Source organism: Hippoglossus stenolepis, chromosome 11, assembly GCF_022539355.2.
Source record: "Hippoglossus stenolepis isolate QCI-W04-F060 chromosome 11, HSTE1.2, whole genome shotgun sequence".
NCBI lineage: Eukaryota > Metazoa > Chordata > Actinopteri > Pleuronectiformes > Pleuronectidae > Hippoglossus > Hippoglossus stenolepis.
Window position 1 is genome coordinate 6,361,170 of NC_061493.1, and position 18,371 is coordinate 6,379,540.

Sequence of the window (18,371 nt, forward strand, 5' to 3'; positions counted from 1 at the left end):
TTCTGCCTACTGCTGCTTAGACCCAGGATGAGCTCTCACTAGTTCAACTTATGAACAGGAAGGCCATTTCTGGCCCTGCCAAATCTAACGTGGAACAGCTGGGCAGCTCTGTGACCACAGATGTAGAGATGACTCAAAACGATGTTCCTGCAGTTGCAGGTTTTTTCTTTTACAAAACCTCTGGTGACGGCTGGAGGACCACCTGTGCCTGGTGCAGGGCTCAGGTCAGCGGTGAAGGCGTCCATGACCCACCAGTCAGCTGAGCAAAGCCACTCCTAATGCTGATGAGTAGGCAGTAAAGACCATGTGTTTTTGCTTTGTAAGCAGCTCCCCCCTCCCTTGACTTTACCTCCCCACTTCTCTGCCCGCCCCTCCTCAGCGTAACCACTCAGGTCTTTGTGTCCACCACTGTTGGGAAATGAGTCCCTATAAGCTCCGCTTTCAAGGACTACCTCTGATGTGGGCCTTCTGATCTCTTCATGTCTCACTGACTTTTCCTCGTACTCTGACATGGGAGTTTTTCCTGCTCTGTCTCCTATTTACCCATGGCTCTTACGGATTTCATTTTATTTCGATAGTGAAGGGAAGCTGGACTGTGTCATGCAGAACATGTGAGAAGAGTTAGGAGAAATGATGAATGACAGCAGTATCTTGACAGTCAGTCTTAGCACTCCTTAAACGTCCCTTGATATATACACACCCTTCCCCCTCCTCTTTCAGCCGCCCCTCTCTTTTCTTCCCCCTCCTCTTCTTTGTGATGACATGTATGTGCTTATGGAAACCAGATGTGGCCTGTTGCGATGGAAGAGTTGGTGAGAGGAGGAAAAAAAACCATGCACGAGGTTGTGTTACTTCATTAACAAGCTGCGGGAGAGGGTGAGGAGGAAGAAGAATGAGTTTGGGGATCTTGCTTCTTGTGGTCTCAAGAGTTCAGACAGGGACTGTAAGTATATTTAGATGTCAGATGAAATGTGCCCACTATCCTGCTGAGGCCTGGGGCAGAGCAGGGGGGTTTCCTTGCGGATATGGCTGGGTCAGGGTGAGGGTAGCTGTGCTTGTAGAAGCTGAATCAGCATCTCCTGTGATGGAGTTGTTTTCCTGCGGGGCTTGTAAGACTTGTGAGGGTTTGAAAAAAAGACAAACCAAGGAGGTTGGGATTGTTCAACTTCCTTGCACCTGTACTTTTTTTCACCCACACAATGTCCCTCTCTGGCATTTAAGAGACCGCTCCCCCCTGCACCACACCCAATACAAACTGCAGAAATTGTGTTGAACGCAACGAAACCAGACATGTATGACTGATAGCTTAAAGCAGATTCAGCACTGAGGGGGCAGAGACGGGCAAAACTGCACGACTAAGAAAACAACGATCGCAAACCAAACATTTGCTGAGAGACATGATGATGCAGAGAAAGCTGAGATTGGGACATCTGGGGCACTCGAGAAACTGTTAAGTAATGGGGGGAAATTATTTTCCATGCACATCTGCATGTGTAGCTAAATGGAATAATAAGATTCAGACAGAACGGAAAATGTATTAGGTATTGATCCCTCCGCTGCCACGGCAGAGGGTACTACATATAAACTGTGTGTGTGTCTATAAGAGCGAGACAGGGAGATAGCAGCAGCTCAGAAATACCATGCTACTAAGCACATGAATAGAGAACAAACCTCCTTTTGAAGTTTGACCTTTTCACAAAATTTACATGTCACAGCAGGAAGCACACAGGTTTGGATCACTTAATGACTGCATTCCATTTACAGTGTAGCTGGCAGTTTCAGGGTACTGATATTAAACCTGCTGGGTTTATTGGGGTCATTGCATGGAATAGAGCGATTTTTGTTTGTTTACTCCTGTGCTTTTCCTGTCCATGATCTGCCATTACTGTGTTGTTTCTGCATATCAGTTTTTAAATGCTCCCCATTATACACACATTTAAAGAGACTTTATAAGTCTCAGAGGAGACAGCACATGCTTTGTCAAACACAGGTTTGCACAGCTATCCTTACTAGGACTTTGCACTGCTGACAGCTTAACCAACACCGTATCCTTAACTTAACCAGGACATCATAAATAAAATTATGAAAAAGTTATATCTGCCTCATTAGGACCAGGCTTTGGTATCTGTGAGGTTTACTGGTCCTGACAAGTTCAGTATTTCTGCTGGAAAACACAAACAAACAAACAAACATTATACAAATATAAAAGTCGTCTCTTGACATTGGTTGGTTTGGCATTTACCTAGCATTAAGCATATCTGTAAAAAAAAGTCCATCAAAATGCATTATTGTGTGCAGGGTTGTAAATGTGGATATTTTGGCAGCAGAAATAGTAATTTCATGAAGCTGGGCCACTGTGACTCACATGGTAGAGTGAGTTGTCCACTAACCTGAAGGTTAGGTCGCTGGTTCGATGTCTGAATGCTGAAGTGTCCTTGGGCCAGACACCCTGAATTGCTGTGATGTCTGTCTGTCAGGATGTGTGATAGAAAAGTGCAGCTTGTAGTAGCTGTGTGTGAATGTGACTTGTAGTGCAAAGTGCTTTAAGTGGTCACCAGGACTACAAAAGTAGTATAGATGCAGCCCATTTACTTGGTTATATGTAAGTTGGAAAATTACCTGACGGTGCTTTTAAAGTTGTCAGATGGCCACATAATAAATATGATCTTCTTTCACAGATGAATGTGAACATGCAGAACAAGAGTCCTTCACATTTGTGATGACATCTTCATGTCTATTTGGTTGTGTGACAGCATTAGTACACAGACAATGCCCACCCCCTCTGTTGTATTAGTGCATGGTGCAGGATGTGGCAGAGCTTTAACTGGCACAAATGAAAACCATGTGTAACCTATATAGCCACCCACCAGCTCCCTTAAGAAACGCTGCCTTCCACCATCCCACATCCTTGTTACCAGGCAGAGAGCAAGGCCAACTGCTCTCTGTTCATCATTCATCCTCATTTAGTGGAAAAGTTACTCACTCTTCTCTCTGAGGTTGGTCCTGCAATTAAAGTGTGATGTTTGCTGTGGCCATTATGAGACACAATAGCCAAGATCAGGACTTCCCCTATTGGGAAGTTTCCATTCATCAGCCTGCAGGCTACACACATGCCAACTGAAACAGGCACAGGAAGTGTCCAGCACAGAGACATAAACATAAAAGAAGCGTATGGTATTTGTTGAGTTGAATTTAACATAGAGATGACATAAATACTTGTCAGGAATGGAAGAGTTAGTTTGTAGCTCAGCCTTTAAAAAAAAAAAAAGGATACATGTTAAAGTAGCACTGCAGGAATCAGAGCCAGAAATGACCTTTTCACATATCTGGGTGAAGCGTGAGCAGGAGAGATGGCTGGAAGAGGCCGGAACATGGTGGTGTAGTCTTTTGTTGGACTTTGTGAAAGAAAGAAGTGAGTCATTTCGCAGACAGTGAAGAAAAAGCTCTCCGGTTACACATGGAGAGAAAAGAGAAGACTGTGGGGAAGAATTATGCTGAGGCGATTCTTTTTTTTTTCACTCTGCAGAATCAGCTGGGGAAGACAGAAAACATCAGATTGTGACCCAAAGCTATATTTTTGACCTGTGTGTAGGTCACAGAAATGTTTAGCATATGGAGAACATCGTGCACAAAAAGACATACGACAGAGAAAGGAGAATATAAAAATAATACGCAATTCTTTCTTTACATATCCTATAACTTGACTTTGATGCAGGGAAAAAGCCAATTAAAACAGATTTAAACAGACTCCCATCCCCCATCCCCTTGCTGCCAGGTCTTGCTGTTTGTCTGGCCCACATGATGGAGTCAGAATTCCAGATGTTGCTCATGGAATTCTGCTTCATCTCTGGCCTCCAAATGAGACTTAACCCTCCTCACTCCTCCTTCATCTCCTCCTCCTCTGTCCTCCACTCTTCTCCCCCCACCAAATATCCTCGTGACTTCTCTCCCCAGCCTCAGCTCTTCAAAAACACTGCAGCAAAGTGGAGACAAATGGGCGCCCCTAGTCTTTTTCAGCACAATGGGAAAAGTACCTCGCCATTTTAATTGCAGAAAGCCTCATTTCAGTAATCATAACATATCATAAAAACGCTGCAACCCCCCACCACCACCTCCTCTCTTTCTCTTACAGTTAGTCATCTTTACAGTGGGTCTGAAGTGTGTATGGCAGTTGTTCATTAGCAAGATCATTAAGGAGCAGGGCGACGCCTAGCTTTGCGCTTTGAGCTTTTATTGGCTCATGGTGGATGGAAATGTACGCATACAGTGTGCAGGATGCACAAATAAAAGCATTTACAGCTGTGCAAAACATGCATGAGAGCATGTTTGGATTACTATACTAATGAAGACCCACTTAGACCACATTCACCCACTGACTCCATGATGATCATCTACATCTCTTCCACTGCTTAACTAAATCCTAGAAATAAAAACCTCTCTCAACTGTTTGGTGAAGGATCTGTGGTCCTCATATGTATGGAAACACAGGGACACACACACATATCCTTATTAGAACTTTACGACCTTAACTCTCTCTCTCTCTCTCTCTCTCTCTCTCTCTCTCTCTCTCTCTCTCTCCCTCCCCCTCTCCCTCTCCCTCTCTCTCTCTCTTTCTCTTTCTCTTTAACCGTAAAGCAGACACATGTTTTCCTGCTGTGAGCAATGGCTGTACACACTCGTCTTCATCCCTGTTTCTACTTGAGCTTTGGATCCAGTCCGTGCTTTCCGACCCAGTTTCTGGCCTGCCAGTTTCCGAGCCCCAGTAACACTGAGTGGTGCGGTCGGGGAGCAAGAAATCTGGAGATCCAGGAGGACTGGGAAATACCAGATGGAGCAGTGGTGTGATCAATGCGTTTGGTTAAGGAGAAGAGTGTAAGTGAGAGATGGATCATATGAAAGCAGTTAGGCCTAAGTCAAAATATGACTGCATTAATGAGAGTGAATGGTACCAGCTGTTAAGAGAAATATGGTAGAAAGAAAGATGAAGTGAATGGTTTACAAAGTGAAAATCAAAGCACGAAAAGCCTTTTGAAATTACTTTATTTTGTAAGAAAGCTTAAAATGATAAGTGATTTAGGACACACACACAATCTTAATGAGAAACTAGATCATTATCATAATTATCATCATCACCACTAGTATTATTATCATTGTTGTTAAACTACTTATAACCTGACTAGTAATGTAGCACCATGATTGGAAAACTGTAAACAAGTACAATGACAAAAGGAGTCATTTTCAGATTGTCAATTTATTTTCATTTGAAATGGATTCAAGGTAAAAAAAAAAAAACAGTCAAGTTTCAAGAATACATCACCCCCTTCCCCATTCACTGTCCCCACATATATAAAATTAAGGCCACTTTCAATACTGTATGTCACTGTCCAGCAGGACTTTTTAATGACAATGTACAAAAAACATTCTTTACAAGGAAGACAACAACAATAATAGTAATAGTCATAATAATAATGACAACATCATTTATAATAATAATCAGCACTAGACATTTAGATAAAAAAGAAAAGGACAGTTGTATTTATTTCTTTACGCTGATATGAGTCTAACTCACACCTCATAAGGACATAAGCTCACTTTTTGGTTCCCTTTTATGGTCCATACTGGCTCTGACATGTTCATTTACTGGAAGATTAAGACAAACAATGACTGTGCCACTGTGGTTTCCAGATAAGTGTGTTTACGTGATTGTGCAAGTTAACAAGTGGGAAGACTGAACAAATCAAACACACCGTTTTGTTATGCAAAGTAACATGCTAGAATGGGCGTCAAAGAGATGCAGGTTCAAATCGGAGATTCACGAGGACAAACAATGACCACTGACACAGAAAACTAAAAGTAAGACATTGAAAAAGGCTAAAACAAACAGCAATGAGCTGGCGTCAGTAACCACGGGACGAGAGGCAGAGAGCGAAGGGAGAGAACAATTTCAAAAGGTAAGGATGGAGTGATTGAGAGATAAAGCAAAGGGAATCTGGCAGTGGTAAAAATATTTTAAAAAATGCAAGTCGAGCAGTTTCCCCTTTGCTCTCTCTCTGGTTTGACCTCTTTCTCTCCTGCTCTGTTATCTGTGATGAACATTTCCTTCCACTTTTTTTCTCTCTCTCGCCGTCTTTCACTCCCCTCTCCCTCCCCTCCTCCTCCATCTACACCTTGTCCAGTAGAGATCGTTGGCAGTAGAGGAGTCGGCGTGGGGTACCGTATCGACGGAAAAACACCAAGGCTGCCAGTGTCGCAATCACACACACTAACAGGAACAGCGGCACAACCACTGCTGCTGCTCCAGCTCCGCCACTTGCCCCTCCCTGCTCATCCACTTCAATAATGATCACCTCCGTATCCTGCTCTGTCTCTGTCTCTGTCTCTGTCTCTCTCTCCCTCTCCCTCTCCCTGTCTCTGTCCCTCTCTCTATCTTTAGCTCTGTCCTTATCCTCCTGCTCCTTGTCTTTCTCTCTCTCCTTGTCCTTATCATGTCCGCCACCCCCTCTTCCTCCGTCCGTCTTGGGGTCTTCATTAGGGCAGCCCATCCAGTCGCGAAGGGCTGACTTGGGGTATCCTGGCTCCACGCGCATCATCTGGTTGTTGTACTTCCAGTACTTGTTGGCTTTATAGAAGTAGGTGTATGCTGACGGGTGGAAGAAAGAAATGTGAGAAACAAACCTGTGCTGAAATAAAAATAACTTTTAAATGTATCAGTTCACACTTGAAAATAAAAGTAATCCCCCTTACCTTGATCTTTGCTCATAAAGGCTGACTTGATGTTTTCAGGCACTCCCTGCCACACGCTTACAGATTTTGGATAGCCATCATCAACACTTCTGGAGTATTCATTGAAACGGTAATACCTATAGAAAACAGCTATGATGAGTTTGAGGTCACATTCAGAACCTTAAAGGATTTGGATCCTGACATGCACTTTGATTTTGAAGACTTATGACTTGAAAGCACTTGAGGCTTGTTTTGACTTGAGATATAACTTGGAACAAATTTTTGACCTGACTTACACTTTCCCTTAAAGAGTTGAGACTAGTCCTGAACTCGAGATCTGTCTTTAAATTGTCTTTAAAAACTGAGACTTGTTCTGAAAAACTCAGGACCTGACTTGGACTGGTCCCAATTAACCAGAGACTAGTTGTTGACTCCCTAAAAGATTAAATATTTGACTTGGCTGAAGCTTGTCTCAAATGATTTTAAACTTGTCTTACAACACTTGAGACTTGACATGGACTGCAGACTTTATCTGAGACTTGTTCCAACCAATTTTAAAGTTTTGACTTTTCTTAAATGACTTGAGACTTGACTGGCTCTTGACCCCGAAAACTCTGTCTGTGTGTTTTCCTAATGTTTTTATGTGACTTAAACACTTGGCTGACCATAAACTCTGCGTTCTTGGATTGAGGTGTTTGGTTTTAGTGTGCAATCGTACTTTTTTAAACAAAAAGTCATGGACTTTGTTTATGTAGGTGGCACCATGATAATCACTGACTGCCACATATTACCCACCTTAAATATAGGGAGCTTTACCAAGCTCTGAAGTCCCCTTAGGGTTTATTTCAATGTTTAAAGGAGAAGTGGGTTTGTAATTCATGGTTGGTGAAACCTACTTCTTTATAAACTTCAGCCGAGTTTCATTCGGGCATATGACACACACACACACAAGCTGAAGATGACTAACTTGTTTGCTCTGAAGAAGAACGTCTGTCCTGTGGGAGTGTAGAAGAGAGCAGCATCTATTCGATCTTTGGGAAGCCCAGTGCCCATTTCTTTCAGACTCTTAGGGTAACCAGAATCCATAATAGATTCACTGAACACCCAGTACTTGTCCCCTGGAAAGATGAGGAAGAGTGGAGACAGAGACCCATAGGGACAGACAGACAAAACCTTGTTTTAATGCTTTTAAAAAGGGAAAACATGTAAATGCTCTGTCAAAGTACGTAAATCAGACTAACCTTTAAAGAAAGCAAATTTCCCATCTTCCCTTTCAAATGCAGCATTAACATGAGTGGGCAGTCCCCTCCAGAAGTGACCAAGCGGCATGGGGTATCCTTCTAACACTTGGTTGTTGCGCACTCGCCAGAACCACTTATCCTGAAAAGGGACCACAATGAGAGATTTTTAAACAGCCCCATTTCCAAACTATCGAATTGAAACTATTACTTGAGGTTGATTTACCTTGAACACAAACATTTCTCCTCTGAGGATGGCAATGGTGTCAAAGTGTCCATCACAGATGTTGGGGCCAAAGCGAGGCTTATCCGGTGAATATGTGGGCTCCGGATCGTGGTCAGGTGAGTGCGGCGTTACAGGAGGGGGCTGGGGGCCTGATCCTGACCCTGTTTGAAGAAGTACATATGGAAATTCTTTAGAAGACACAACTTTAACTCTAGTTCTTAACATTTACAACAGCCAGTGCAGAGTCTGTTAGAAATGTTATTGAACAACACATAGTATATAGCACGTATTTTGACAACATTCAGTTTTTACATGTTCCAAACACTTATAGGAAAACAAATATAAGATTATCTTTTCCGACCGTGATTGGGATGATGACTTTGTCGATAACATACCATAAAGTTGCTGTATGCCTCTGCGGTCATCATCAGGAAGTTGGAAGTTGTCGGTGTCCATCCACTGGTAGAATGGAGCCATAATGGCTGAAGGGTCATTGGAGTGCTCCAGACCCAGAGCATGGCCCAGCTCATGCACCGAAACGAGGAATATATCATTGCCTGCAACAAATACCAACACCAAGACATCAATTGATATGATGCTATATCTTGAAAATTTGACTAAAGTAGGCTGTTCAAAATCACAGTTTATATTTAATGCGGATGAGTCAATGATGGGGGGGGGTGCGTAAATTCTCCTGTTTCCTCATTTTAAAGTGACTCAAAAGCACACTGTTGTGACAAAACAACAGATCAAAAATAAACCCAGCTGCTCATGTGAAGGTGTGTTTAACACAAATGGCTGACACTGCAGAGCTGTGTGTTTCTGCAGTATCAGCATACCCCAGGGTATTCACTCCCTTAAATGTACTGACACAAGACCGGACCTGTTTCTGTCTGTGTGGGTTTCACTGACTGTGTGAGTCCTGACTTCCAACATGCAAAGTAAGTCTCCACATTCAGGCTTTCCTTGTGTCAGCAGGTTTAAGAGAATAAAGAAAAACTAAATAGTCTTTATCAGAGTGTCTGTTTCAGCGTAGCCTTTACCATACAGATCCCGGTTTCCAATCGTCCACGGCTCAGCGGCATCAAAATGGGTGTCTCCACCAATGCCATTGCTGGGGAAATAGGCATGTGCCAGGAAGCCCCCCTCGCCGTCGAAAGGGCTGCTGTCGCCATGGAAACCCTCAGCAAAGAAGAGCATGATATCGGCAAACTCCTCCACTTTGTCCCGTATGTAACTGTAGGGGATTTCCCGGAAACGTAGAGGGCTGACGCTCTCCCACACCTTGAAGGCCTTCCTGATGGCCTCATGGGTCTCGTACTCACCCACCTTTGGGGTGTAGTTCTGTATACTGAAAAGTGTTGAAGAATGTGTGTGTGGGGGGGGGGGACATGTGAAAGAGAAGAAAGTTATTTTATTAAGTTAAGTTATTTCCTCTTTCAGTTTCAGTTGATCCGTAGTTTCTGACATTTGCTCATTTGGTACAATGATTAACGAAATTAAGATTATTATTATAGAGTAAAAAATGCATTTGGTACTATTCCGTCATGCATCTGGAGGTGCATCACATTCAGGTGGAGCGCTGTTGACTTACGAGAAAGTGATGTCTCTTTTGTTCCACTTCAGGCCCTGGATAGCATATCTCTTCCTCCTCAGGTTGCTCTTCAGCTCAGCACCAAACTTATCTGGCACTCCACAGCGCGGTCGCTTCATGGCCCTGTCAGACAAAGGACATGCTCCGTTCACAACAGGGTACAAAAATGTCAGCTTTTTATCTGTTTGAGCCAAGCTACATGTAGAATAAGGCTGTGTGACGGTGCTTACTTGACGGTGCTGTCATCGAAGCTGCCGGTGATAGTGAGGCCGTAGAACCTCTGCATGGCAGCGATGGCTGAGGAGACGGAGTGAGGGGAGCGGAGGGAGTGGGTCCTCAGGTCCCCTGGAGGCAAGTAACCGTACTGCTGCAGCCATGACTGAAGAGGAGAGCAAAATAAAGGAAACTTGTGAGAAATATTGGAAAATGAAACCAAAGGAGCCTCCAGAGTCAGAATGTAGATACAAAAACAAAACACAAATACAATTCACAAGTCATCTGATTTTTATTTGGTGATCACGGGTGAGGGATCTGTTTTGTATGCTGCTGTTTATCAGTTGCAATGACAACAAGTTCAGGATGATGTTTTTATGCACTTGCAGCAAAAACACATTCCTCCGTGACAGCGGAAAAATCAGTTCTTGAATAATGTCTTTCTGTGTTTTGGGTTAGTGTTTCAAAGCCAGCACGAGAGACATCAGTTTCAAGCACCTGGCACATCTCCATTTTATGACTAGACACAAAAACTATTCAAACAACATCCAGCTTTCCGGTGAACACCGTAGTTAATTGAAACTAAGGTCAACATCTAAGAAGACCGCAGAGTTCAAACAAAGGCAGTTCAGGTTTCAGCCAAAACCTTGCGAGACAGAAACCGGACGAGGAAAGAGTTAAACATTAACCTCAGTTTCTATGTTGGACTCATTCTGCTGGTTTCAGTGCAGATTGCAACAGTTATTTTACAGTACATGATGAAAGTATTTGTTTAAACCGTTTGGAGCACATTTTATGATGGTCATTGAGTTCTTCATTGATCCGGATCCCTTCGTCTCTGCTGTGATTGACCTTACTTTCCCCTAGAAACCCATTTCAGAGCGGTGCCGGGTTGACATCTGGACCCGAGCCAGCGGCTTTGCTCTGCACCTCTCCCACACTGCTTCTCTTAAAGTCTTTCCCTCTTAAACTGGACCTGAAAAATAACACTGAGGCTATTGTGAGCGCTGTGAAAACCAAGAGCGCTTTGATATTCTGGTGTACTCAGTCACTTTGTGAGCTCGTAATGTGCTTTTAGGATGTTTAATGTTTGGATATACAGTAGTATGAGCTTTACTGTTTAGACTTTTCTGGAGGGGGATTCTTCCTTGCACCGAAGGACTTGATGTGATCTATTATTATAATCATTCTTTATTCTGGATGGTTTGGAAACAGACAAGTTCTTGGCATATGTGAGGAGAAAGGGATTAAGAGAGAAGAGAGAAAGATAGGGAGTGTCCCAGGGTGAGACTCGGGCCTTGGGCAAACCTCAGCCAATGTCTCCAGTCGAGCAGCAGCGTCAGTCAGTAATTTAACTGGGAATTTTGTCCCAGTCGCATCCAAACCTCAAACTCAAACTCTTCCCCCCACGTCCATGTCTCTGTCTTTGCCGGGTTACTCCTCCCCCTTCTCTCTTCTCCCTCATCCCTCTCTCATGGAAAACCCAGAGAGACTTGAGGGTAAATACTTAGTAACAACCACACCCAGCGCAACACGATCATTGCTGTGAAGCTTATCTGATGTTACTAGTTAATAAATACAAAAAAGGGCAAAACATGTTTATCTGCCTTGTTCCTGTAGTTTTAATCTGAAAACAAAAAGCCATAGATGATCCGAACATGTGCTTAGATCTGTAGGTTTATATTTACACATGATGATACATGTAGAAAAGGCCTTGATGATCATCCAGCCTTGTACTCAAGCTTGAGCAGTTCTGGAAGCTCTTGAAGGTCTAATCTGTCCCTCTCTGTCTGTCTTAGTGAGACACGGAGGTCTCAGTGTTTAGACTTCACCTCTGAATGAGCCCTTTCTGGATCTGACTCACCCATGTAGCGCCAGTGGACACATAAAGACTCTCTGTTTGCCACTGTTACAGCACATCCACATAAGCCGAAAAGAGAGGGACGCAAGGAGGGAAAGATGGAGGTAGGTCACATCTAGAGGTTGTAATTAAGAGTCGGAATGAGACTCCTGCAGTTTGTGGGTCTGCTAATAATTATTAACTCTCCTGAAGTTAAATATAAACGTTACCGTTTAGAACTGGATGTGTTTCACTGTGAATACAAGAAAAAGGGTGTTTTTGACTGTGTGTGAAACTTAATTCTTCTCTTTCACACATTCACTTCCTAACTTGGCCCTGGGCTCAATCAAAAGGCTGCTGTTGAATGACAGTGGACACTTGTTTTAATATGAAGCCTTCCACACCTCCTTCACGAGTCCCTCAGGTGACTTGACAGAGTCTTATTCACCGTCACACTCACACTATTTTTGACCGCACTAATGGGCTGAGTAACAAGCAGAAGCAGGAAGAGGAAATGGTCACTATTTACAGTGGCACAGGAGATGACGGTCCAGGCTACTACAAGGTTTTGGTGGAGTTCCCTAACTTTCAGTCAGTTGTGCCCCAAACCCCTTTGATATAAACTCTCTTCATTGACAACCATTTATTTAAATTATTACCTCCGCCAAGGGGGTTATGTTTCCCCCTGTCCGTTTGTTGGTTGGTTGGTTGGTTGGTTTGTAAGAGAGATAACACAAAAACGAAATGGATTTCAACTCGGTGAAAGGATGGGGTATGGATCAGGGAAGAACCCCTTCCATTTTGGTGTGTATCTGGGAATATTCTTTCACTTTCTTTAACATTGCAAGATAGGGTGTTCTTTTACTCTCTTCCCAGAAAATAATTAATGGATTTTGATGAATAAAATCAGGCAAATTTAGGGAACTGATATCTATTAGTGTATGAAATATGGTGCAGTTTGATTGAATTTAAGGTGACTGTTGGGCATTGGTGGTGGTATTAGACTGAGTGCCATTCTAGTTTACCCATTACTTTTAGCTTTTTTACTATTCATCCATTACTTTGACCTCACTATTTCAACTTCTTATCCATTGCTCTCTATTTCATCATTCTCGGCTAACTATTCACTGAGGATGAGGATGTTTCTCTGCAATCGTTCCAAATACCCTAAGACAATTGCATTGCATTACTGGGGTACAATCTGGTTGTAATCACTGATGTTGAGTACTTGAAACTGTCAGTAGTGCACAGACATGGTGAAGCACTGAGCAAAGGGACTTTTGGGAAGTCACATCCAGGATTCTGAGCTCAAGGGCGCAGCTTGCTCATTTGCAGTGGTGCGAGTTTATTGTTTAATGGAAGATGAACAACATTGAACAGCGTTGCTATGGACGTCAGGAGGCACAGTGCTCATTTTGTATAGGATGAGAAAGGGAGATGGAGGGATAGCATTTCAGAAAAGAAAGAGAGTCAGTTGTTCCATTCAGCAAGGGCCAATGGAAATAAACTCTGGTCAACAGCGATGGGAGTCCAGCTGAGGCATGATGGGTATACATCACACACACCCAGCGCTTCATTATTACTCATTCACTCACTCTGTCTAGAGAGCTGCAGTATTATATCCGATGTTACAAACCTATGAAATTATTGCTTACAATTCACTGGCAGCAGCTTTTTATGAGCTGTTAGTGTGGGATCATGGGTGGTTGTGTGCAAGGGAATTTGTGTGTATAGGTACATGAAGTGCAACACATTAAAATCCTTCTCTAAACACACAACTGAAGTTAGTGCTGCCCCTTCAGGAACACTTTTACGACCTGCAGGCTTCCAGGTGCTCCTGAGCACACATCTAGAAACCTCTTTCAGTTTGTGTGTGTGTATGTGATCTGTGTATTCCCCCGGCTGAATAGAAAAACACACATCTGTGCCAATATCAATTTATTAATAAGTCAATCTCAAACAAATCTCGATGGCACGATTTTGTCCCTGCCATCGAGATTTATTATTTGCTCATTGCTTTCTTTCTTTTAAGGGAAATTAGGTCATGCCTATTACCTTATTTCCTGTAACACCTCCTATCTTTCCTGTTGGGGGCCGCCCTCGGGCCACCCACTGACGGACAAAAGGATGTGGCATTGTCTGAAACTGTGCACCCTTCCTTCTCCCCTTCCTTCCTTCCTTCTTCTCTTCTCCCCTTCCTCTAAATGACTACTAACAAGATGGGGCTGGTGTAAAGTTACCACTTCAACCACACAGACAGAAGCCGACACACAGTATATTCATACAGGATGTTCGCATGACAGCTATGATCTACATCCCGTCCGAATCAACTGGTAATTGCTTCATTTTCCAACTCTTCTATTACCAGATTGCATCAGTCCCATCACAACAATGCCGTCCATTCTAGGCATAAACAGCCTCCTCACTGTTCTCCCTGCCTCGCTTTCATCATCTCATTCCATATCCATTCATCTTCCCTTGTAGCGAGTGACCTCAGCTTGTAGCCATTCCTGCTTGTGTGCGCATAAGAGAAGATCTGTGGCTGTATGCTAGATGATGTGTTTGCGTGTAACGAGTAGGTGGCCGCTGACGTACCAAGGTGTATTTGTGGTAAAAGCAAAAAAAACAGCCGCCTTATTCCTGTCTCTGCCACAGACCACAGGAAATCACTGCTGCGTCCTTAAAACAACAGACCCCAACCACAGGAACACTGACACATGACCACTCACTTAATTAGACTTAGTGTTAATTAAAGTGCAAACATCCCGCTTAGTGGCGGAAGTGTGCGGTGATACTGGTGACTGGTGATATGTATGATATGAATACCATCTGTAATTTGAATTAAAAAAAGGAACACAGGAAGTAGCAGTTTTATAAAAACAATAAAACCGAGGAGATAAATCACTAAATAAATATCAACTTAATTTAAACTCTACAGGGCACTTCAGGCCAAGCTTGTCCTTAAACCACAGAAACATTTATTAAAGTCCAACAAGTATTTTTTTTAACCGTAAAAATCCCTAATGTTCACCAGTCATAGCTCAGAGTTCCAGTTTCCCTTATCCAGATAGATTAAAAAGTTAAACTTGATCTTAATACAACTCAACTAATTCACATAGTCACAGAAAAATGGTTAATTTACTCATCTCTATGTTTCAGTTTCTACATTCATGGTTGATAACTGTTATACTCTCAGGAGCCATTACAGTCAACAAAACCTGACCACCTTCTTTATACTAAGGCTCCTCCAGCTGCCATTTATGCTGATATACAAAAATGGGTCAGACTTTGTTTAAAGTTCGACATCTGCCCGTCATGATCTGTCTCCTCTGATTTATGTTCTCCAGTCAAGCCTAGAAGTTGTGTAGGTTGCACTATACTCAAACTAGTGCGAAACTAGTGCTGGAATAGCTACCAAAAGGTTTGAGGACACCGCAAATTTACATTTCTATTATCATCTGGATTATGTAGTTTTCTTTCTCAAAAATCTACATTTAAGTTAGAGTTTGCCACAAACATGGGTGAACTATGTTTGAGTTATTTTTTAAAGGTTTAAGATTTAGGTGAAAAGAATCTATTAGCAGAATCTGAATATAGAATTATCGAGTGATGTTTTCACCAGTGTGTTTCCTCTAAATTGCACGAATTGTTGTTTTATTTACCTTAGCATCCTTTATATTTATAAACTTTATATTTACATCGGGAGCGGGTCCTCTCTACGGAGGCCACCATGTTTTTTTACAGTAGTCCAAACTTGACCAACTAAACACCTTTTGAGTTTTTATGACAACTGAAGGCTACCACAGGTTCTCGTTCACTAAATTCTACACACTGAACCTTCGAACAAATGAAAGGACTGAATACATGAAACATTTATCATTGTTTACACATCAAATAGTTTGATGGGGGACATTACTTGAAATCTCAAACCCTTATTGGCTAAGGGTGAACATCACAAAATAAAAAATTGTGTTTCTGAATCACCCTTAACTAAAAATACAGGCCTATTGAAGTCAATAGTATTGATATTGTTATTGATGTAAACAAACCAGACAAAAATTATCATATATATAATTGTCATGTCGTTTTTAATTTGTGTAATATCACTTGAATGTGAGAGTAGGTTCCAGTCCTATGTTTTGAATTATGGCAGCGAGCTGACTCTTCTGCTTACATTTTACAGACTGAGCCTTTAAGTTGACAGTTTAATGTAGGTCAATGTAGTCAGCTCAGTTTTCTTCCATTGGCACAGCTGGAAATATGATTCAGACTCCATAGGTATGATTAAGGAGACATTTGGTGCCACACACACATGCACACACACATACAAGCAACACTAAAGGAAGCAGATGTGTACTAGTATCATAACAATGTCACTTCCTGCAACATCAACGCACAACTTTCCTGACCCTGTACTGTCTGTTGGAATGGAAGATTGTTGAGAAAAGACCTGAATGTAACTGAGAAGTGGAAAAAAGTAGAATTTAAAAAGTACAGAGCTGAACAGTGTGGATGAGAACAGATTCAATCTCAGCCCCTTTGCTCTGTAACACTCCTTTGTCCTGGCACTTGGTTTTGGTTGGTTATTGAACGTTTTAGAACCAGGCTTCAAACTGTGGCGAGTGTTTTTCCACAGATGCTCGAGGCTGAGATGCTGCAGAGCCTCTCAGTTTGTTGAACCCACCTCGCCCCAGTGCGCTGCATGAGCCGTAACTCAGGACAGATGTCAACAATTACTGTACATGTCCCATCCCTCTGAATATATCTGCACTCACAAACTCTCAGCTCCCCCCTCCACCTCCATTCCCACAAAAATGGCCTCTGTCTCGGGCCCCGACCACAAAACAAACTTGTGCATTTCTCCCCATTTGCTTTTTGTCTCGCTCTTCTGCTTTTGCCCTCTCAGCATTTCTCAGTGTTTTCATGAGCGCTATCATCATTATAGGCTGCTTCCTCTAACCCAGGGTCAGAGCCATTCCCTGATTCCTGCGCCAACTTGAGGCGCAGGACAACTGTAGAAAGGATTCCACATCTGGATTTGTTTATTGTCGCCATAAACATAACCTCATTATAAACAGGGTGACGAAATAAAACCCTTTTATCTGTCAAATGAGAGAATCATTCATTAAAATTATTAACACATTATTCAGTTTTGCTTATGGAGTGGGAGAATATCAGTTGCTCCTAAATTCAACTTTTATATCCTCAACTGTATCCCAGCTTTCTTATAATATCAGTTATGTTGCTTTATTCCTCAAGTCTAGATTTATTGATCTGGATTTAATCATCTATTTTGATTTTTTTTTTTTAACCCACTTCCTCATCTTAGAATCCATCTGACTTTATTATTTAAATCTGGATTTATCTTTAGATGTATTAATCATCAGATACACTGGATTTATTGATCTTTAGATCTATTAATCATTATTCCTATGTTCTGATCTGTTTATCTTTATTCCCATACTTCTGATTTTATAACCGTTGTTCCTTTAGTCTGGATTTATTTATCTTTTCTCCTATTCTCTGGATTAATTCATCTTTATTCCCATATATATTTATCTATCTTTTATCTCTGTTTACTATATGTTCTGTATTTATTTATCCTAGCTTGTAATAATCTAATCTGGATACATCTCTTCATGTATCCTATCCTTCATGGATATATTCTGCACCTTTGTATTTGCGTTTTTTTCTCCTCTCACCTCTGGATTGATGTGTCGCTCCGTGTCTCCCTGTGCGCTCAGCTCCCACACCACCGCCAGCAGCAGCAGCAGGACAAGCGACCTCAGCTCCAGTGCCATCACTTCACTCTCCAAGAAAACAAAAGCAATACAAAAAAAAACGACAGATCTCCACTGACAATCTCCCTTCCTGCCACTTGTCAGATCATTCTGTGTGAAAACTTAAATGTTTCCATAAAGCAATGTCCAGGCGCAAGCGAGAGATCGACTTTAAGCACAGCGCAAAAGGAGTTTCCCGCAGAGTCTGTGCAGCTTTATACTTGAGTTACTGAAACCACGGGAGTTATTTGTCCAGTCGGTGCATTCTTCTCGCGTTTTGGTGAATTCTGACCGAATAATCGGTACGTTACTGCAAGCAGGAACCAGGAAACGTGGGGGAGGCTCTGGAGCTGCACGCTGTGCGTATTTTATGTCCGAACTTGGTCTGCGCTCTGCTCCAGATGTTGCGTCCGACAATGTTTTCGTGAAGCGCTCTTAACTCTTCGCTGTCCTCTATGTGTCCCTATCCTTATTTTGATCCCCCTCTCCTCTCCTCTTCTATCCCCCTCTCTATCCCCTGCTGCAGACGTGGTAGTTTTACACTCCCCAAAGACCTTCAGCTGGAAAGTAGAGGGTTGCAAAGCTCCCCCTTCTGGATCCGCCCCTCTGACATGGAAGGCTGGAATCAACTTGGTGACCTTGGCATTAGCCATGGCACGACTGGCCTCTGCCCCTAGGCTATGATCTGGTGCCTAAAATACATTATTAACAAAGATTAGAGTGCAAACAGTGCTAACTGTAACTTAATAAGTTACGT

At 42.5% G+C, this 18,371-nt stretch overlaps 1 protein-coding gene across 1 annotated transcript; it reads right to left on the reverse strand.

Annotated features, from left to right (window-relative positions):
• Nucleotides 1–5,232: 5,232 nt before the first annotated feature.
• On the reverse strand, nt 5,233–18,174 carry mmp14b (matrix metallopeptidase 14b (membrane-inserted)). The gene is made up of 10 exons (XM_035170454.2): nt 17,537–18,174; nt 10,012–10,160; nt 9,782–9,904; nt 9,231–9,538; nt 8,583–8,744; nt 8,188–8,348; nt 7,965–8,103; nt 7,691–7,841; nt 6,745–6,860; nt 5,233–6,640 (listed from the first exon to the last, which is right to left on the reverse strand). Exons 1-10 carry the CDS (start codon nt 17,633–17,635, stop codon nt 6,162–6,164), a joined length of 1,887 nt encoding a protein of 628 aa, XP_035026345.1. The 5' UTR covers nt 17,636–18,174; the 3' UTR covers nt 5,233–6,161.
• Nucleotides 18,175–18,371: the final 197 nt, after the last annotated feature.